Genomic DNA, 23,369 nt, shown 5'->3' with positions numbered 1-23,369 from the left:
GTCTGCATTCTGTGTGACAGAAGAAAATGTGAGGATAATTTCTATTCATGTCACATCTCTGTGAACATGCTGGATCCTATCAGGTCCTTGTCTGCTTCTCACAGACAGAGCCATTCACCACGAGTCACAGACTTCTGTCAGCTGGACAGTTACAGCATGGACACAGGGCCTGGTGAGGGATGACAACGTGAATTAAGTTGCCCTGTTGAATGAACCTGTTGAATGAAATTCAATGGAGCTTCAAACCAGTCCATATGAAACGTGTTCAGTCTACCAGTCATGACCATGGCTAGAGTAGCCCCCAGGGAGAGCTGTGGCTATGCAGTGCTCCCAGTCTAGGGATGAGATCAATGGCCTCTGCTCCTAGGGAGAGGAGGAAGGGGAGATGGGGTTAGAAATAGATAGAGAGAAATAGCCTATAAGAGGGAGAAGGCCATGTCTGTTAAAGACCACATCATTTGTTACAATGCAATAAATGTGTTCTTTGTGCATTTGTGTCTGCATGTGTGCAGGAATGTGTGTGCATGCGGGGGGAGATGGGAGGGGCTTGACAGCATGGAAGGGAGAGGATGTGATACAGACAGAAAGAGACTATCCTCTGTCATATTGTGTCATTAACCATCAGTAGCAGCGGGACACGTGGAGAACAGCATGTTGAGTGGCAGAGCTTTCTCTGAACACCAGTGACCGTATTCAAGCCAAGAGAGGAAGGTGGGAGGCACATCAATTCTGCTGCAGAGAAGCAACCAAGATCGGCAGAGGACCTAGAGAAATGGAGGATAAGAGAGATAGCAAAAGTGTAGAGGGAGTGGGACCATGGCGGAACAAGAGACATGTTGCAGAAAGATGACCGGCAGAGCAATGGAGAAAAGAGTGAGATAAGAGATGGATGAGGGACAGCGAGTGAGAGGAGAGAGGTGGGAAGAAGAGGGGGCTGTCTAGTGGGGCCTCAGCCATGGCCGTGGCTGGACTCTGAGACAACAGCGCAGAGAGCTGGTCTCACGTGACAACTTGATGTATGTTAGCAGCCATTCAGCGCTAGGCTAGCGCTCTGGCTGTCACATCTGTCAAGCGCGGTCTGATTTCCTACCGCACTGCACCCAGCCTGCGAAGTGCCTGCCTCCTGATCTGATGCCATTCAGATTAGTCCTTAAGCCCCAGCAGTTCCTCTGACCTGGCCAGAGTCATGGCACACGCACACAATGAGTATTCGAACATCAAAGCAGCGGTGAAATCAGTCCTGCTGATGCTGGAACTGTAATGCAATATCTGCACTTAACACACAATGGTGAAAATATCCCCCAGACTCACAAAGAGGAGGGCAGCTGCTACATGCATCTCCGAATACCACCATCCATTTCCATCCCAGCAACATGCACTGAACCAGATCCTGGGGTAAAATATGTGACCAGTCACACAGTAATCCAGCCCTGCTAGCTGTTTGTCTCTGTGAGTGTAATGGTACCAGCACATCCCTGGGTTCCCTCATTAGTCGGCAGAGGCACAGGGCTCGAGAGGAGAGAACCAAACAAAGGATGGATTCTCTCATCTCATGCAGTGGAAAGCCCTGAAGCCCAAAGACCAGCCGGAGCAGAGAGGAGAGAAGGAAGAGAGGAGAGGATGAGGGGAGAGGTAGGGCAGGGGTTGGTATGGGCACTGTCATTATGACATCTCTCTCTGGTACAGTCTGCCAATACACATTCACCAGTTCAGTCGAGTACAGGCTTAACTTAATGAACAACAAAGACAGAATGCAATATGACATTTATCAAATAGTTTGGGGGAAGGCCTTGTCTCTGTGGGAAGATTCTCTGAGCCAGATGATGTGAAGGCAGGAAGCCCTATGTGGGGCTGCTAGCATCAAAACCCTCCCCAAGGGGGGAAAGGAGTTCCAATGATGGGCCTTAAGGTTATTATTGCTGGTGGTGGCATGTATGGTTGTCTGAAAAACAGTGAGTGAGAGAACAAGGGTACGTTGACATATACTGTAAATACATCCCAAGATTTTTGCCCATTGGTTGAAAGAGAGGAAGGAGATAATTGCAATAGGTTAAACGGCAACCATTAGGAATGTGTATTATTGTGCTGTGTATTATTGTGCTGTGCTTATAGGCTATAAGGTAAATCGGTGAACGGCATTCCGTACATGGCTAATAGGAAAGAGGAGAAGAAACAAGACGCTATTCTGATGATACATTTATATTCATAACCACTATGCCTGTAGAATAGGAAATTAAGTGAATTATGTTACGCTTACTGGATGAAGTTAAACAATCATTTAGACCAGCCTTCCTGATTGAACGTTCATAAACGACAAAACTAAATCCTCTGCCTGGACATACTCAGAAAGGGACACTAACAGGCATACAGCACTAACATGCACACACGCAGGATAATATACTGCGTGAATAGACTAAAAAGCCCTGATACAAAGAATACTTGGCCATTGTTGGAACCATTTATCGAATCATAAAAATAAATCTAATCCCATTGTAGCTGAAGTGTTGAGTGTAAGATAACATTTAAACTATAATTGTGTTTGAGACCAGAGGTGATTCAAAGCCTGTTTCAGGTCAGCTTTTAAAGCTCAGATCTGGTAAGATACCTTCCTTGACGCAGTGCATTCTACAGTAGATGAAGATAGAAGATAATCATCTACATTTGTACAGTATATCTTCGGTGCAGTTCATCAACAGCCCTGATTCTTTACACAGTTTCTCCCCAGGAGTGGCGGCTACTCTGGCTCTCCCATTCCCCTCAGAGGCTTCCAGTGCACCGTGTTAAGTCATTTATGATGCCACTGGAGCATATAAACATCACCAACAAGCTGTGCAATCTGTTAGCCCTGCCATAGCCACAGGCTATCTCTTTTTACACTGCACCTAGGCATACGTGGAGCTCTATATGCCCTCTCCCCTTCTCTCCATAGGACATCATAGTGGTCATAGTGGTATATGCCATTGGCCTGTATAGAGCAGGGGAGGTTTAGGTTTAGTATTCATAGTCCCAGCTGGAGCATCACCTCAGGCACTTCTTAGATTTCTCTCTAACACAATACAGCTCAGACAGTACAATAGGAGGGCACGGCAGACAGTTATTGATACACTGACAGACTGCTCGCCTGCTGTCTGTCCAGCCCACACAAACACACACAAAGGACTAGGCAGAGGACGCTCAGCCACCCACCCAAAAGCTCACAAACACTCACCCACACAGTGGTACCAGGCCTGCCTATGAGTGTCAATTGCATCTGTCTTTTATGTGTGTGTGAATTTGGGACAGACTAGCTGAGCAGCTTGTCTACCACACTAAGTACCATAATGAATTCCAGAAATCCAATGCAGGTCTGTAAGAGTTGAATTTTACTACAACACTTCAGTGGAATATCAGAGCTTTGGAACTGTGACGAATCCCATCCAAAGACAGCCGTAAAAAAAAAAGACTGCCTCTTAACCCTGGAAGGATGCATCAAAGATTTCATTATGAACCAGACATGAGTGATGATGGCAACTGGCTTATTTCCTAGATAAAACACATGAAAGGGATCCAGAGAGCTGGGATGATCTTCTCTTGGTATGATTCTGTACTGGCACTCCATGTGATGTAATCATTAAACGTGGCAGGCACACAGCGTGAAGCTAGCCAATCGGAGCACTGCTGCGTCGTGACGCTGGTAAACAGTGGCGACGTACTCCAGAGGTAACTCCTCATAAAATATTTAGGCCTAGCACACATTTTAATATTTAATAGGCAGCATAGCAACAGTGTGGCAGGCAGCATGATCTCAAAACACACAGTGTCTGAAGGGCTGGGCGGCTACTCCATCATCGCAGGCTGACACATGACTATCTGGCAGAGCGCTGCATGCGGCTCCTGAGGACCAGTCTATTTCAGCACTGCAGCACAGGCAGTATGGGAGTACACTGTATAACCAGCTACTCAGGCTCCATCTCAATGTGCTTCAATGTATAGCTAGAGAACTCCTGATATCTCTAGGAGTGATGAGTATCATTTTGGTCTTAATCTGTTGTTGTCTAGTATTGTATTTTTTCTAACTAGGGTCATCTACTTCAAGTGCTGTCTGTCTTTCCAGTAGCCTACAGTGTGTTAACTGTTGACTACTCTTAACTTGCATCTGATTTTTTACACATCAACCAGGATTAAGGGGCAGGAAAATTTGGGACTGTTGTTGTTTTGGTAATCAGTTGCTGTATTGGAGGGGGAGTGGTTTCTCCTCCCCTAGGCAATCAGCAATTAGTACCAGGAGGTGTGCTCTTCACCTCTGCTAGGCAATTAGCCATTAGTGTTAGTACTCCGGTTTTCTCGTCGCCGAAACAAAGACGGTTCTGGAGGGTTATTCGAGGAAGGAAAGAGAGGAAGACTCCACACCACTCTCTCACTTGAGTATCTTACCTAGTTATTTACAGATTATCAAATGTTGCTCTCGTGTACCTTTATCAACTATGTGTGTGTTTTCTATACTTGTTTGCTCCTCTCCCTGTAGACTTTACAGATGCTCCCCACCCCTTGGCTGCAACCCTTCTAATTTAGTGAACACTGCACGCACAACGCATGTGGAATTCCTGCTCTCCGGCAGCGTTTAGAACTCCCAATCTTTGGTCAAGAACGTCATGTTCATCTCAGCCTATGTCCCTAGACTTTTTGGGCCCCGACAGAGAAATGGATCACCCCAGAGAACACTGCTGCTTCAGCTGCTCTCTCTTCATCTGACTATGTGCTTTCTCATAGTCCAAGAGCATCTGGTCGTCGCAGTGGTGACACAGGGATACTAATTTCTCCTAAGTGGATATTTTCCCTTTTCTACCTCACTCACCTGTCCATCTCCTCATTTGAATTCCATGTTGTCACTGTCAGTTGTCAACTCAAGCTTAACATTGTCATATATCGCCCACCAGGTGCCCGTAGAGTCCCTTAATGAGTTTTACACCTTGACAAACTAATTTCCTGACGAAAGTTTACAAGTATTCGTACTTGGCGACTTCAACTTCCCGACATCTGCCTTCAATTAATTTCTTTCTACCTCTTTCTTTCCCCTCCTTAACTGTTTTGACCCCACCCTTTCCCAGTCCCCTCCCACTCACAAGGCAGGACATACATTTGACCTCAACTTTACTAGAGGCTGGAACCCCCCCCACCCCCCACCACCCAGGTCTCTGATCACTACTTGGCTTCCTTTTGTCTCCCTCTCCTCCAACCCTAACCACTCAGCCACTACCCAGATGGTCATGTGTCGTCGCAATCTTCCCTCTCTCCCACGACTCTCTTTCTTCTATCCTATCATCTCTTCCTTCTGCTAAATCCTTCTCCCTACTGTCTCCTGATTCTGCCTCCTCGACCCTTCTCTCCTCCCTTTCCGCATTCTATGACTCGCACTGTCCCCCTGCTACGTAGCTGAGTGACTCAATGTGAGTTTACAGAACAGGGCTGCAGGCAGCTGAGCAAAAATGGAGGAAAATTAAACTTCCGGAGGATTTATTATCCTTCACTCCCTCCTCTTATCTTCTCTTCCTCTGTATCCACTGCCAAAGCCACTTCAAATCACTTAATGTCAAGCTTCTGTCTCTAACCCTAGGAAACTTTGCCACCTTCTCCTCCCTCCTTAATCCGCTGATGTCAAAAACAGCAGCTGGGTCTTTTATGGGGGGTAATCCATAAGCAATTTTCAGGGATGCGTGGCCTATTAGGGGTGTGGCTTTTAGATAGTTATGGTTGGCCACCCGCGTGAGTAAATGTCATTCCTGTTCATCATATTAAGTTTGTACACTGCAAAAGTAAATTCCCCTTGAATATATTTGCACTTTACATATTTTGATATAACATTTATAACATTATTATTTAGATATTGTAACAAAGCGGTAACTACCCCAACATTTGAATATGCATAGGCTCTTGAGGAAATCCTAGTGTTCTGCATATTTCAAGACATGGCATTTAGGGGTGCGGTGAGATACCCAATGGGTTGGACCATACTTTTCTCGTCAATCATTTTGAAAAATGTTTTACTTAACTGGAAATCGAATGATCCTCCATCGTTAAGACAGTGGAAGAATCAAATGCATTCTTATAATAATTATAATAATGTGGGCTAGAGAAAAACTAAATAGTAAAATTTGAAGTCATATGGCATAAGTATTACGAGGACCATCATTATCCAATGGATGAAAAATGAGAAAAAAAATGTATGAAAGAAACAAGATGGGTATGAATAGAGTGGGAACATGTGGGTCTGAGCAAGTAGGATGTCAATGTTTGTTGAAATGTATGTACGTCTGATTTTGTGTTGTCTTTATTCGTCTTTTTTCTTTATGTTGAAGGTTGGTGTTGTGTATTGATATTCTAGTGTTGTCCCTTTAGGGCACCTGTAACCCCCCCTTGCTTACCTACGTTGAAATGCTTGAATGTTCTTCCTGTGAAACGCATTAAACAATGCCCACGTTAATTTCTACTCCCGTCTCATGTCCTGTCCTTATATTAGTTGTATAAGTAATACAGTGTGCTATACAACAAAACTGGCGACGAGGAAGAAACGTCCTCACGTTTGTGCTCATTATCTTCGGCAGAAAGTCTAGGTTAAATTCGTAATTTTTTTGTTCGCTGTAGAAAGACGCAAACAAAACGTGGAGCTAGCCAGTCGAGTGATGCTAGCTAGCTTTTGATGTCACGGCAACGAGACCCTCTAGCGATAGGAAGAGTTTCGCTGCGGGAGAAAATGAAGACAGCGTGAGTTAAAAGAGAAAAAAAAGGTCTGGGAGTAAGGGACCGTCTGAAAAGTGTGAGAAAGAAAAATAAACCGAAAATGTCTGCATTGGTTGGAAATATATGAACATTTGATGAATCTGTGGAACAATGGAGTTCTTAATGTGTGAAAGTTACATATTTAAAAAAAATATTTTTGAATTTCCCGCGCTGCCTTTTCAGTGGAATGTTGTCGAGGGGTTCCGCTAGTGGAACGCCTGCGCTAGAAAGGTTAACCAGAACGTTTTGAGTACTTTGTGTTGGCAAATGGAATTAAAGCAGAAGTCGTTGTGCCAACATTTTTGACTGTTATGGGAGGAAAAACATTCAATCTACTGCGCAGCCTAGTAACGCCTGAAAAACCTGGTGATAAATCATATGATGAAATTGTGGCTACCTTAAAAGGACATTATTCTCCCAAACCACTGATAATCGCAGAGAGATTCAGGAATCAATCTCACAATTTGTGGCTGTAATGAAACAGCTTTCTGAACACTGTGAATTTGGGCGATCAATGAGTGACACTAGGTAATAGGTTAGTGTTTGGCATGCGCAGCGAGGCAATTCAGAAAAGCCTTTTGAATGAGAGTAACTTAACATTGCAGAGAGCAATAGAAGTGAGTACGTCAATGGAAATGGCAAATAAAGACGCACAACAGCTAAGTGCATCGATCCAAGTGCATAAGGTGTCTACGGAGTTAGAAAACAAGGCAGTAGGTGGCAGGTCATGCTATCGCTGTGGGAAACCAGGTCACCAAGCAGAGGAGTGTTGGTGCAAAAACTTAGACTGCAGAAGTTGTGGAAAAAGGGGTCACATTGAACGTGCATGTAAAAACAAAAAGAGACAATCAAACAAAAGTACTGAACAAAAGAAAAGCGACTTCAGGAAGTACAAAAAGAAGGTGCATAAAATGGAGCACACAGAGGATGAATAAAGTGATACCCTGTCTAAAGGGGAAGAATCTTTGCATGTTTTGTCCATTTCAGACTATGGACACGGATACTGGGTGACACCGCTACTGGATGGAAACGCAGTATGGATGCAAGTGGACACTGGAGCAGCCATATCTTTGCTATCTGAGGCTGTATACAAGGAGAAACTACATCACCTCACACTACAGCCAACAAAGATGACGCTGAAAACATACACCGGTGAGTTTGTTCCAGTGAGAGGAAGCGTGATTGTTACAGTGGAGCTCAACAAACAGAAGGTAAAGCTACCACTCTACATTGTGAAAGGCAACCATCCAGCATTGCTAGGACGCACATGGCTGGAAAAGAGGCAGGAAATTCACATGGTTGCAAAAGAGGACACAAACCTACAAGGGATATTGAGGAAACACGCGGGCGGATGTGTTCAAAGGAGAACTTGGCAGTATGAAGGACATAACAGTTAAACTGACCGTGAAACCAGACAGCAAGCCAAAATGCTTCAAAGCTAGACCTGTCCCATACGCCATAAAACCAAAAGCTGAAATTGAGCTAAACAGACTAGTCGAGAGGGGAGTATTGGATCCAGTGAATGTTATTGAATGGGCTACACCCGTTGTTCCAGTCATAAAAAAAGATGGATCACTCAGACTCTGTGGTGATTTCAAAGTCACCATTAACCCAGTCTTGACTGCTGAAAAATATCCACTACCCCTCATTGACGACCTCTTTCTGGTTTAGCTGGAGGACAAAAATTCCGTAAGAGACTTATGTCAGGCCTATCTACAGATGCATGTGGACCAAGAGTCGCAAGAACTGTTGACCATAGTGACTCACAAAGGACTGTACAGGTACCGGAGGCTTCCTTTTGGAATCCCCTCAGCTCCGTCCTTGTTTCAGAGAGCTATGGACCAGATACTGAGCGGGCTCACTGGGGTCCAATGTTACCTCGATGATCTACTCATCACCGGCAAAGACGAGCAGGAGCACCTGAGAAACCTGAACGCTACACTACAGAGATTGGAGGAGTACGTTCTGAGGGTCCGGAAGGACAAATGCAAGTTTTTCCGGCCCTCTGTTGAGTACCTGGGCCACGTCATCGACAGTTCGGGGCTCCACAAGGCGCCATCGAAGGTGAAGGCCGTCACGGAAGCTCCATCCCCACGGAACGTGAGTCAGCTGAGATCATTCTTAGGACTACATACATACTACGCAAAGTCTGTGCCAAACCTAGCTAACATGTTAAAGCCACTGCATGAACTTTGAACAAAACCAAACAGTGGAAGTGGACAGACAGATGTGAGGAGGCCTTCAAGAAAGTGAAAACAGCCTTAGCTCAGTCAGAGGCCCTAACCCACTTCAACCCCAACTTGCCATTACAGTTGGCATGTGATGCATCGCCTTATGGCGTTGGTGCGGTTGTCTCACATATCATGCCATCAGGTGAAGAAAGGCCAATTGCTTTCGCATCACGGACCTTAAGTAAAGCTGAGAGCAATTATGCACAGATTGTGTTTGGAGTTAAGAAATTTCATCAGTTTCTGTTTGACCGACGATTCACACTGCTGACGGACCATAGACCCCTCACCTCCATCTTTGGTCCCCACACCGGCATTCCGCCGCTTGCAGCCAGCCGCATGCAGCGATGGGCGTTATTGTTATCTGCTCCCCAGTACGATATCAAGTACAGAAGGTCTGAGCAGCACTGCAATGCAGACGGCCTCTCAAGGCTTCCCTTACCTGTCGCACACACTGAGCACTCCCAGGCTGAAATCTTCTACTTCAAGGAAGTGACGAACACCCCAGTTACATCTGTCCAAGTGAAAAAGTTCACCCACACTAATCCAGTGATGTCTGAGGTCGTGGACATTGTCACTCGTGGAAAAGGAGAGCTGTCAGACAACCTTACCTAGTGAGGAGAAACAAGCTCACAGTTCAGTTTGGATGCTTGCTATGGGGTTTTCGAGTCATCATACCGCCGCCACTGAGAAGGCAGGTGCTTGAAGAACTCCATTCAGGGCACTGTGGCATGGTGCGAATGAAGGCGATTGCACGCAGCTACTTTTAGTGGCCAGGTCTGGACGCAGCTATCGAAGACAAGGTCAAGTCATGTTCTGCATGTCAAAAGATGAGGAACATGCCTCAGCTAGTGCCACTACACCCATGGGACTTCCCAGAGGAGCCTTGGCAGCGAGTCTACATAGACTATGCAGGCTCACTAGAGGATCGTATGTTCTTAGTCGTAGTTGACGCACACAGCAAATGGCCTGAGGTCACAGTGATGAAGAGCACCTCAGCAGAGAGAACCATCGAAGAGCTACAGTCAATCTTCAGTCGCTTCAGCTTGCCAACGCAACTCGTTAGTGATAATGGCCCCCAATTGGTGTCTGAAGAGTTCCGGTCATTCATGTAAGCAAATGGAATTCAGCACATCAAGTCAGCGCCGTATCACCCTGCAACAAACGGCCTCGCTGAAAGGTTTGTCCAAACGATGAAGCAAGCTTTAAAATCATCACAAGATAACGGCTCCCTCAATAGGCACCTAAACACCTTCCTGTTAACCTACAGAAACATTCCCCACGCTACAACCAAAGTGGCACCCGCGTCAGCCATGATGAAAAGACAGCTCCGCACGCGACTCGACCTCCTGAGACCTCCAAAGACTAAACAGGTTGTACAGACACAACAGAGAGCACAGGTGGAGAGACGGAGCAAAGCAAAAGACAGAAGCTTCATAGCTGGAGAGAGAGTTCTTGCTCAGAACTACTGCAAAGGTCCAAAGTGGATACCAGCCACAGTGGTTGCACAAACAGGGCCTGTGTCCTACACAGTTCACACACCGGAAAACATAATCTGGAGGAGACACGTGGATCAACTGTTGCCAGGAACCAACCTCAGAGATGACTCCTGTCAAGTGACAAACCAAGATCAGCTACTGGAGACCTACCATGACTACGAGCCATCACCTGAACATCCACTGCAGCAACCTACAAATGTGGAAAGTGCTCCAGACTCACCTGAACCAGCCAGAGTGCCTACTCAGGGTACAGTTGCACCCCAGTCTGGGAATACACCATTACCACAGACTCAGAGGCAATGTGACTGTAGACTCACCTGTACGTCGTCATTACCCTGCAAGAGAAAGACGACCCCCTGACAGGTTGACTATTTAGTTCAGACTAACCTCCGACATTGGTGCAGAATACACCCCAGGGTTAAATCTGGGAACTGAGGCAGTCTACCCTCTTTCCCTAGTTTAGAAAAGGTTATTCTGAAAAGTTCATTTATTTACATTAAGAGAACTTATGTTAAAAAGAAAACAATAGGCAAAACAGTGAATATTTACTTTTTCCTTATGAGGCATCAAAGGTAAAGGGGGAGGAATATGTTGTGTATTGATATTCTAGTTTTGTCCCTTTAGGGCACCTGTAAACCCCCCCCCCCCCCCCCCCCACTACGTTGAAATGCTTGGAATGTTCTTCCTGTGAAACGCATTAAACAATCCCCACGTTAATTTCTACTCCCGTCTCATGTCCTGTCCTTATATTAGTTGTATAAGTAATACAGTGTGCTATACAACAAAACATGGGAATTAAGTCCCAACCATACGTCGTGTATAGTTTAGTGGATCTATGTTTGTGAAATGTTAAGTTGTCTATTGTTTTGTCTGTTTGTATTGACTGTGTAGGAGTGTAGGAGAGGCATTTAGCGAGGCCTGGGAGAAGCTTGGGAGAGGCCTTTAGCGAGGCCTGGGAGAAGCTTGGGAACAGACTGGAAAACACTGATAATGTGTCTGCTGGGATGTACCAGAGTGCTGTCAGTTTATAGGCTTGAATATGAACTAAAATGTGCTGACAAGGTATTGAATTAGAGATTATCATTTAACCTTTCTCTACCATGTCTAACAGCTCAGGCAGAATCGAGCTAAATTTATGAAAATTATTCTGGATTATGCTTGCCAGGTCAAGCAGCAGTGCATTATTTAATATCTGCAAATCCAGCTGGAATATCAAGATACCACTCACAACAAGACAAAGGTGCACATTAACCAATCACATTGTAGATTGTATGGGCTGCTTTATAGACCCCGCAATCGAGAAAGTGTGGCTTAGCCATAGCCAATAGAAACAGTGACAGTGACAGCTTGAGCTTCTGAAGAGGCAAGAATTCCATTCAATGAGTTCCAACCCCATTCACACTTGCAGGCTCCATGATCACTGTAGCATCAAAGTACAAACACCACAAGAGAGTAATTATAGAAAAATGTAATTTTCACAATTAGTTGTTCTTTAGCTTATAAAAGTTGAGTGAGACACAAAAGTGTCTGATCAGTGGAGTTAGGAGTTTGTTTAATGTTTACCCTGAGAACACCATTGTGAGGGAGAGGGGAACTAGGAAACTGGGTCAGGGGGACAGTGGGAAAGGATTGGGGGTAGTAGTGGTTTAAGTGGGATAAGTCACATCATCACCAGCATTCTCCAATAACATTCAGGGAATAAATAACCTTATCTTATCCTCTGTTACACTGTGAGCAGCTACATTTTGTCCATTGTTGGGGCTTCTACATTACAATGGGATATCCTGAATGAAGTGTTCTCACATTTTGGCAGTGTTACTGGGGAGTCACCGTAGCAACAGCTGGGACCCTGGCTGACAGTGGCACCATGTTTAAATGTAAACCCCCTTTCCCCCTGCCTGCCGTATCACCAAGGAGACAGCCCCCAGGACAGGCTGTGCAGCACCCTCTTGGGAAAATGTTCCCAAACCTTTCATTCCTGCAAGGAGGGGAGGGTGTACTCCCAAAGCTTCTTTTTACAGTGCAGTTCCTGCATGGAATGATCTATCATCCAATATTGTCTCACCACATGCACAGATGTAAGATCTAATGGCTACTGGATTCTTCAGTGCTAGTTACAGTAAAGACCCCACATTTGCAAGATCTTTCATTTGTGTTGATAAGATCTCAGCATGACATTGATTGAGAAGCTGAGCACAAGAAAAATAGATCTCAGAAAAAAATCCTAATATTAAAGTGTAACCTTAGTTTCCCTTAATCAAATTATCTGTATGGCAGTTCTGAAAGGATCCAACCTCCTCACACTGTATATTTCGTTTTTTTTCTTGTCTTTCCAAGATGGCGTAGCAGTCGGGTGTCTGTTTTGTTTGTATTGTCCCGTCCCGTGTATATATTGTTTTCTTCGTATATATTTCGTACATATGTTTTATATTTTTTATCAAAATTTCCATCTACGGACTGAACATACTCTCCTGCAACCCGCATCACCCAATGTGGTATGGATCTGCTATTTTTATACTTTAGAACTGGAACCCCCATCAGTAGCCAGCCAGCTAACTAGCTACTAGCTAGTAGTCAGTTAGCCACTATTAGCGGTCATCACCGTTAACTCGGACATCAGTCAGCCTCAGCCCGGCCAATTCCTGCCAGTCTGCACAGCGCGATATCAACCCAGAGCATATTGGACTGCTTTTTCTCTACCACATCTCCGGATTCCTACCGCAAGCTCTGAACCTTCACTCCAGATCATAGCAGCTAGCTAGCTGCTACCCGAGTGGCTACTCCTGGCTAACATCTCTGTCCCGAAGCAAGCACCAGTTAGCCTGGAGCTAGCCTGGAGCTAGGCCCAATCTCCCGGCTACCCGAAGAGATCCATCAAACAATTCCTGGGTTTCAATACCTCTTTTGCCAATTGGCTTGGACCCTTTGCTGCCAACACGGAGCCCTGCCGATCCATCACGACTGGTCTGCCGACGTAATCACACAAGGGGGTTTCAACAGGCACTTCCGTTGCGACGTCCTCCTGAGGCCCATCTGCTAGCCTGTTAGCCCCGGCCTGCTAGCTGTCTGAATCGCCGTGTCTCCAGCTCCCCTAGCTACTCACTGGACCCTATGATTACTCGGCTACACATGCCTCTCCCTAATGTCAATATGTCTTGTCTATTGCTGTTTTTGTTAGTGATTTTTGTCTTATTTCACTGTAGAGCCTCCAGCCATGCTCGATATGCCTTAGCTAGCCCTTTTGTTCCAACCCCACACATGCGGTGACCTCACCTGGCTTAAATGGTGCTTCTAAAGACAAAACCTCTCTCATTGTCACTCAATGCCTGGCTTTACCTCCACTGTACTCACATCCTACCATACCCTTGTCTGTACATTATGCCTTGAATCTATTCTTCCGCGTCCAGAAATCTGTTCCTTTTACTCTCTGTTCAGACGCACTAGACGACCAGTTCCTATAGCCTTTAGCCGTACTCTTATTCTTCTACTCCTCTGTTCCTCTGGTGATGTAGAGGTTAACCCAGGTCCTGCAGACCCCAGCATCACTCCCATTCCCCAGGCGCTCTCATTCGTTGACTTCTGTAACTGTAAAAGCCTATGGTTTCATGCATGTTAACATTAGAAGCCTCCTCCCTAAGTTTGTTTTATACACTGCTTTAGCACACTCCGCCAACCCGGATATCCTAGCCGTGTCTGAATCCTGGCTTAGGAAGGCAACATAAAATCCTGAAATTTCCATCTCTAACTATAACATTTTCCGACAAGATAGAACTGCCACTGGAGCGGAGTTGCAATCTACTGCAGATATAGCCTGCAGAGTTCTGTCATGCTATCCAGGTCTGTGCCCAAACAATTCGAGCTTCTACTTTTAAAAATCCACCTTTCCAAAAACAGGTCTATCACCGTTGCCGCTTGTTATAGACCCCCCTCAGCCCCCAGCTGTGCCCTGGACACCATATGTGAACTGATCGCCCCCCATCTATCTTCAGAGTTCGCACTGTTAGGTGACCTAAACTGGGACATGCTTAACACCCCGGCCGTCCTACAATCTAAGCTAGTTGCCCTCAATCTCACACAAATTATCAAGGAACCTACCAGGTACAACCCTAAATCAGTAACCATGGGCACTCTCTTAGATATCATCCTGACCAACTTGCCCTCTAAATACACTTCTGCTGTTTTCAACCAGGATCTCAGGATCACTGCCTTATTTCCTGCGTGCGTAATGGGTCCGCGGTCAAACGACCACCCCTCATCACTGTCAAACGCTCCCTAAAACACTTCAGCAAGCAGGCCTTTCTAATCGACCTGGCCCGGTCATCCTGGAAGGATATTGACCTCATCCCATCAGTAGAGGATGTCTGGTTATTCTTTAAAAGTGCTTTCCTCACCATCTTAAATAAGCATGCCCCATTGAAAAAATGTAGAACTAAGAACAGATATAGCCCTTGGTCCACCCCAGACTTGACTGCCCTTGACCAGCACAAAAACATCCTGTGGTGTTCTGCATTAGCATCGAATAGACCCTGCGATATACAACTTTTCAGGGAAGTCAGGAACCAATATACTCAGTCAGTTAGGAAAGCTAAGGCTAGCTTTTCAAACAGAAATTTGCTTCCTGTAGCACTAATTCCAAAAAGTATTGGGACACTGTAAAGTCCATGGAGAATAAGAGCACCTCCTCCCAGCTGACCACTGCACTGAGGATAGGAAACACCATCACCACCGATAAATCTACGATAATCGATCATTTCAATAAGCATTTTTCTACGGCTGGCCATGCTTTCCACCTGGCAACCCCTACCCCGGCCAACATCTCAGCACCCCCTGCAGCAACTGCCCAAGCCCCCCCTCCCCCGCTTCTCCTTCACCCAAATTCAGACAGCTGATGTTCTGAAAGAGCTGCAATATCTGGATCCCTACAAATCAGCTGGGCTAGACAATCTGGATCCTCTATTTCTAAAATTATCCCCCGAAATTGTTGCAACCCCTATTACTAGCCTATTTAACCTCTCTTTCGTATCGTCTGAGATCCCCAAAGATTAGAAATCTGCCGCGCTCATCCCCCTCTTCAAAGGGGGAGACACTCTAGACCCAAACTGTTACAGACCTATATCCATCATGCCCTGCCTTTCTAAAATCTTTGAAAGCCATGTTAACAAACAGATCACCGACCATTTCGAATCCCACCGAACCTTCTTCGCTATGCAATCTGGTTTCCGAGCTGGTCATGGGTGCACCTCAGCCACGCTCAAGGTCCTAAACGATATCATAACCGCCATCGATAAAGACAGTACTGTGCATCCGTCTTCTTCAACCTGGCCAAGGCTTTCGACCACATTCTTATCGGCAGACTCGGCTTCTCAAATGACTGCCTCGCCTGGTTCACCAACTACTTCTCAGATAGAGTTCAATGTGTCAAATCGGAGGGCCTGTTGTCCGGACCTCTGGCAGTCTCTATGGGGGTGCCACAGGGTTCAATTCAAGGGGAAACTCTTTTCCCTGTATATATCAATGATGTTGCTCTTGCTGGTGGTGATTTTCTGATCCACCTCTACGCAGATGACACCATTCTGTATACATCTGGCCCTTCTTTGGACACAGTGCTAACAAAACTCCAAACGAGCTTCAACGCCATATAACACTCCTTCCGTGGCCTCCAACTGCTTTTAAATGCTTGTAAAACTAAGTGCATGCTCTTCAACCGATTGCTGCCCGCACCCTCCCGTCCGACTAGCATCACTACTCTGGACGGTCCTGACCTAGAATATGTGGACAACTACAAATACCTAGGTGTCTGGTTAGACTGTAAACTCTCCTTCCAGACTCACATTAAACATCTCCAATCCAAAATTACATCTAGAATCGGCTTCCTATTTCGCAACAAAGCCTCCTTCACTCATGCCACCAAACATACCCTCGTAAAACTGACCATCCTTGACTTCGGCGATGTAATTTACAAAATAGCCTCCAACACTCTACTCAGCAAACTGGATGTAGTCTATGACATTGCCATCCGTTTTGTCACCAAAGCTCCATATACTACCCACCACTGCGACTTGTATGCTCTTGTTGGCTGGCCCTCACTACATATTCGTCGCCAAACCCACTGGCTCCAGGTAATCTATAAGTCTTTGCTAGGTAAAGCCCGCCTTATCTCAGCTCACTGGTCACCATAGCAACACACACCCGTAGCACGCACTCCAACAGGTATATTTCACTGGTCATCCCCAAAGCCAACACTTCCTTTGGCCGCCTTTCCTTCCAGTTGTCTGCTGCCAATGACTGGAACGAATTGCAAAAATCACTGAAGCTGGAGTCTTATATCTCCCTCTCTAACTTTAAGCATCAGCTGTCAGAGCAGCTTACCAATCTCTGTACCTGTACACAGCCAATCTGTAAATAGCACACCCAACTACCTCATCCCCATATTATTACTTACCCTCTTGCTCTTTTGCACTCCAGTATCTCTACTTGCACATCATCATCTGCACATCTATCACTCCAGTAATAATGCTTAATTGTAATTATTTTGCCTCTATTGCCTATTTATTGCCTACCTCCCTACTCTTCTACATTTGCACACACTGTACAAAGATTTTTCAAAATATATATATATTGTGTTATTGACTGTATGTTTGTTTATGTGTAACTCTGTGTTGTTGTTTTTGTCGCACTGCTTTTCTTTATCTTGGCCAGGTCGCAGTTGTAAATGAGAATTTGTTCTCAACTGGCCTACCTGGTTAAATAAATGTGAAATTTAAATAAATAAATTACAATTTATGTGGGAAGGTATGCAGCAGTATTGACAACCATCTGGGCATTCATCAAATCACTAATTAAATGTAAGAATAAAACACAAATTAACAATAAATAACACATTGGGATTCCTGGAAATTACATGTCTAATTAGAGAGAAAAAATTGACTCAAGCACTGAATTTATCACACATGCTTTCTTGACTAAACTGTGACTAAATTCTCTATGAACACTATCATCAAAATGTAAGTATTCTGATATGACTTTAAAGTGTATTCTACTTTTATTCTATAAAAAGTCTGAGCTGTGGGAAATAAAGCTTCTTAAAAAGCCAAATAATGCTGGCCAGCTATTATCATGAGTACCTCCCACACACATGCACACACACATTTAATAAATACATTTGCCTGCACACACTCCCTGGACTGTGTTGAATGTACTTGTCCTGTACATATTCAACACAATCTATTGCACATCTTGGCATTTACACCATTGACAGGCAAGAAACTGCACCTTCTCAGGATAAAGCACACCATCACTGTATTGTGAACAATAATTGCTCCTTCCCGCCTTAACTTTGTGGTTCTTTATGGGCTTAGCTGGTAAAAAGTCTGTAGATGCAGCGATGCAACAAGCACTCAAGGCTTTTGTGTCACCATGCAGCTTTACTTAGGGGCTTGACAAAACATTTGAAAGTATAGCAAACACATAATAAACAACCTGAGCAAAGAAGTCCCATTCAGAATCTTAAATAATATATTGGACAGGACTAGAATAATGTTTAAGTCTTGCTTAAGACCTGAAGACACTGCTTTGATTGCAGCTGAATAAAGTGCCTTCATTCTGTGCCCTTCTAAATTCTACCTCAACACTATTTATTTTATTTTACCTTTATTTAACTAGGCAAGTCAGTTAATAACAAATTCTTATTTTCAATGACGGGGGGTTAACTGCCTTGTTCAGGGGTAGAACGACAGATTTTGACCTTGTCAGCTCAGGGATTCGATCTTGCAACCTGCCCCTAGTCCAACGCTCTAACCACTAGGAGACCTGCCGCCCCACTAAGACTAGCTCCATCTGGACAACTATTCTGCAGGGGTATGTCTTTACCAGCAAACAACTTCTGAGTGACACTACTCATCTCCTATTCAACTCATCATCTACTCAGAAATAAAAGGTGTTCTTGGATAAAAACAACAACAACCACACATAGACAGAGATAGCTATTGGTTTACATTAGAAACGCACCTGCAACACACCTCATTGCACTCAAATGTGTTTTATTGGAGTAACAAACAACTTGGAGCCTACTTTCACCTCCCCTTTCATACAGGGCAAGTAACCCCCACTCCCAGTAAGTCAGCTCAAAGTGTAAAATGCACCCTTTCAACTGTAAATTCAACAAACGAGGTTGGTGAACAAACAGCACACTCCCTGAATAGAGAAGCACTCTGGAAAAACACTCTTAACGAAAGGGAAAGGGGGAGACCTAGTCAGTTGTACAACTGAATGCATTCAACTGAAATGTGTCTTCCGCATTTAACCCAACCCCTCTGAGTGTGTGTATGTGTGCATTTATGTAATTACTGTGACTTTCCGTGTATACACTTTAAATATTCAGCTCTCTACCTTACCATTTTGAATTCTCTCTTGTGCAAAATCACTGCAGCCTGGCTGCTGTGGCCTGTATGGTATTCAACTGTGACCTAGAGATGTGAGGAGCCTCTAAATTCCCAACCATCACCGGTGCTGCAATACTGCATTAGAGAGCGGAAGAGGCCTGGGGCAAGTGGGATGGCAGCGACTTCCATCAAACTACAGGGGTGTATAATGTTGAGCACTCACTTTCTTATCGCACAAATATAGAGGAAAGATCCAGAATTCATTGAAGTAAAACTTTAAAGTCATGCATTATAGCTGTTAAAAATATGAAGACAGATAGTGGTTTTAAAGGGATACTTCAGGATTTTGGCAATGAAACCCTTTATCTACTTTCCCAGAGTCAGATGAACTCATGGATACCATTTTTATGTCTCTGTGTCCAGTATGAAGGAAGTTAGAGGTAGTTTCACAAGCAAATGCTACTGGTGTTAGTGCAATGACTGGAAGTCTATGGGTATCTGCTAGCATAAGGACTTTCTCCTCCCTGGTTCTGGCATTATAATTTCTGAAGCTGATGATATTGATGATAACATTCAGAACACAGGAATAGCTACCAGAACTCAAGGCTGTAATGGCCCACCTGTGCTGTGTGGATGTCAGAGGAAGGAGGCCAGCCTGCACCAGAGGTAACCCTGAATATGGAGCGGTTAAACAGTTTAGGGAAGAGATCAGAGTGTAATGAAAACAGGTCCACAGGGGATTGAATCGCAGCACATAGTGGGAACAGGATATGAGCAAAAGTATGTAAGTAAGCGAGCGAGAGAAAGGACCTCAACATGCCCAGGCTGTGGGCAGAGCAACAGGCCCAACCCACACTATTACACCCACCCAAGCCCCATCCTGCGACCTAAGATGTATCAGATGCTCAACATGCTCTGCTCATGCCTACTGTGATGGTCCAGGCCTAAACCACACAAAAACACTAGACACCATTGAACACAAAGCTTTTACTATCTCATCCGGGAATATACAAGGTTTCAGGTTCAATTCAATTTAGGCCTTTGGCCTAAAGAGCAGGAAGCCAGACTTCATCAAAGAAATTGGAAATACAGACATTGTCATCCTACAAGAAACATGGTATAAAGGAGACGGACCCACTGGTTGCCCTCTAGGTTACAGAGAGCTGGTAGTCCCATCCACCAAACTACCAGGTGTGAAACAGGGAAGAGACTAATGCATAGTCACTTTACCCCTACCTACATGTACAAATTACCTTAATCATGGAAAGAGCAGATGTTCCTAATGTTTTGTACACTCAGTGTATATCTCCACCAGAGACACCTCCGTGCACCAAAAATTTAAATATTTTCTGCAAAATAACAGAAACCAGGACTGTAGCTTTTACATTTCATTACATCATAGAGGTATCCCTAAATCTTTGTGATTTTAATTCTAGAAGATTTGTTCAATGTCTCAATGTGTTAATAAAAAGTAGTAGGATTTCCTCAGTCCAGGAGACAGCTCTCCCCAATAACTTCTGAGGAATGATGATCCACAGATGAACACACACACACACACACACACACACACACACAAACATACTGTAATGGATTCTGATCGACCTTCTCCCCTGCCTTTATTTCAGGCTGAAGATAAAACGAAGGAAACATCAAAGCAAGACTAGCAGCATGGAAACAAAAGAAAAAGAACCAGCCCCTGACTCCTGTCTTCCCTTCAAGGAAATCCATTCCACCTTACTTTGTTCAAAACATGACATTGAATTTGTATTATTAGGTCTACACTACAGTGAACTAGTGACTTTATTGTCCTTAAGCCATTTTGCCACAACTTTGGAAGTATGCTTGGGGTCATTGTCCATTTGGAAGACCCATTTGCGATCAAGCTTTAACTTCCTGACTGATGTCTTGAGATGTTGCTTCAATATATCCACATAATTTTCCTGCCTCATGATGCCATCTATTTTGTGAAGTGCACCAGTCCCTCCTGCAGCAAAGCACCCCCACAACATGATGCTGCCACCCCTGTGCTTCACGGTTAGGATGGTGTTCTTCGGCTTGCAAGCCTCCCCCTTTTTCCTCCAAACATAACGATGGTCATTATAGCCAAACAGTTCTATTTTTGTTTCATCAGACCAGAGGACATTTCTCCAAAAAGTACGATCTTTGTCCCCATGTGCAGTTGCAAACCGTAGTCTGGCTTTTTTATTGCGGCTTTGGAGCAGTGGCTTCTTCCTTGCTGAGCGGCCTTTCAGGTTATGTCGATATAGGACTCGTTTTATTGTGGATATGATACTTTTGTATCTGTTTCCTCCAGCATCTTCACAAGGTCCTTTGCTGTTGTTCTGGGATTGATTTGCACTTTTTGCACCAAAGTACGTTCATCTCTAGGAGACAGAACGCGTCTCCTTCCTGAGCGGTATGACGGCTGCTTGGTCTTTTTTTCTGAGGTCTTGGCTGATTTCTTTTGATTTTCCCATGATGTCTAGTAAAGAGGCACTGAGTTTGAAGGTAGGCCTTGAAATACATCCTCAGGTACACCTCCAATTGACTCAAATTATGTCAATTAGCCTATCAGAAGCTTCTAAAGCCATGACATCATTTTCTGGAATTTTCCAAGCTGTTTAAAGGCACAGTCAACTTAGTGTATGTAAACTTCTGACCCACTGGAATTGTGATACAGTGAATTATAAGTGAAATAATCTGTCTGTAAACAATTGTTGGAAAAATGACTTGTGTCATGCACAAAGTAGATGTCCTAACCGACTTGCCAAAACTATAGTTTGTTAACAAGAAATTTGTGGAGTGGTTGAAAAACAAGTTTTAATGACTCCAACCTAAGTGTATGTAAACTTCCGAATTCAACTGTATGACACCCCATTCTTTCTGCAGACATCTTTGAATCTTAATTCGGAGAAGATATTTTTTGGAAAACATGGTCACATAAAAAACGGAGGGAGTTTTAACAAAAAAATTCTGTTACCAGAATTGGCATCTTCACAGTTCTCCCAGGGAATGTGTTTTTTTTTTTTTAAATGTTCACTACAAATTGTTAAAAGTAGTCCTTGTGCATAGAGTTTTATGGTTATTTATCCTTTCAAATCAATGGTTTTTGTTTGGCATATCGTGGAATTGCCCTGAGGTAAATTAAGCTACAGCAAAAAGGTAATAATGGCTAGAGTAATGTTGCTTGTTTTTGCTGTACTCTAAATAGCATTTTAGAGCTTTTAAATTGTGTAAAATTCAGTAAATGAGCTTCAATTTTAAATATATATTTATTTTTTTAAATGTTGGAGGGGTACCCCTGATGTAAGGCTGATGATAAGAATGTAAACCAGGGACACTGCGACTTCAGTGTTAGACTCAATGTTTATTATGAGACTGAGTGGTACACAATTTATACAGGACAAAATAATGAAGTGAGCCAAGAGTGTGGCTTCTTCTTTCGCTTCAAACTCAAGCATTACCCATGAACCTTTGCTCTTCTCCCAAGAGCCAGAATAACATTTCAGAGTCCCACTTTAAGAGTCCCACCTTATAAACGCAAAATAAAGGTCTCACAATAACATAGACCTCTATTGTAAGTATTGATTTTGTTGACAAATTCATATATAACTTGATAGTGATGGGATTATCTCCTCTGCATTCATTTGAATTGTTACAGCTAGATTGTAACTCTGTTAAATATAGATTGTGACACAGTTACAGCTTCATTGTAACTCTCACTGTCAGATTAATTACTCAATAAAAACGATGAATATAGACATTGGAAATACAATGCTGCTCAAAGCCTATAAAATCAAGTGTTCGAGAGGTTGTTAATCACTTTTCAAACTTCCAGCGCTCATGGTGAATAATAACAATACCAGTAGGCTATTTGTCTGTGATAAACCATTTCATTTTTTGCCATGTTTTGATCAGTCACAAAAACATCGATAAGGTCCTGAGAGCATCCAGTCTATTCGTCGGACGACGAAACTATCGATATTTGCATCAAGTCAAATGGCATATGGTAATAAAATGTGTCAGAAAACAAATGATTCACACAACAATAGATTCAGACGGTGACTATCGCGGGACCTGCGGGATGCAGGCACTTGCGCGCTTTTCTTCCAATGAGAGACAATTTCACCACTTGATATTCTCTGCTGATGGCATATAAACAATTATTGTCTGAAAATATTAAGTGACTGACCTGAATTGTGCAGGTATATTCCGTATCATCCAGGAGTCTGACGGTGCAGTCGTATTCTCTATCTAGATTCCGGATACTGCCACTCATTATTCGGCTCAACATCTTTTCACAGAATTGCTGGTCTGCGTCTAGGACCAGAGCAATAATCTGAACACAGCATAGAAGTAGGCTAATGTCACATTGAATGACTACATTTTCCGATCAACCAGACGAGCAGCAGCTGAAGATTGTAATGCCAAGACACAGCATTGTCTATCCCATGAAGTGAACACAACACAGACACGAGCCACAGTGCGGAATCATTGAAAGGATG

At 44.0% G+C, this 23,369-nt stretch overlaps 1 protein-coding gene across 1 annotated transcript in view; it reads right to left on the bottom strand.

The window, feature by feature from the left end:
- Nucleotides 1-23,158, bottom strand: part of LOC120053229 (FERM domain-containing protein 5-like) — a 118,284-nt gene extending 95,126 nt beyond the window's left edge. The window contains exon 1 of the mRNA XM_039000377.1: nucleotides 23,057-23,158. Coding sequence (XP_038856305.1) covers nucleotides 23,057-23,158 — 102 coding nt within the window. The remainder of the gene's footprint in view (nucleotides 1-23,056) is intronic.
- Nucleotides 23,159-23,369: the final 211 nt, after the last annotated feature.

Source organism: Salvelinus namaycush, chromosome 9 (assembly GCF_016432855.1).
Source record: "Salvelinus namaycush isolate Seneca chromosome 9, SaNama_1.0, whole genome shotgun sequence".
Taxonomy (NCBI): domain Eukaryota; kingdom Metazoa; phylum Chordata; class Actinopteri; order Salmoniformes; family Salmonidae; genus Salvelinus; species Salvelinus namaycush.
Note: the sequence above shows the minus strand (reverse complement) of the source record. Positions and strands in the feature narration are given on the sequence as shown.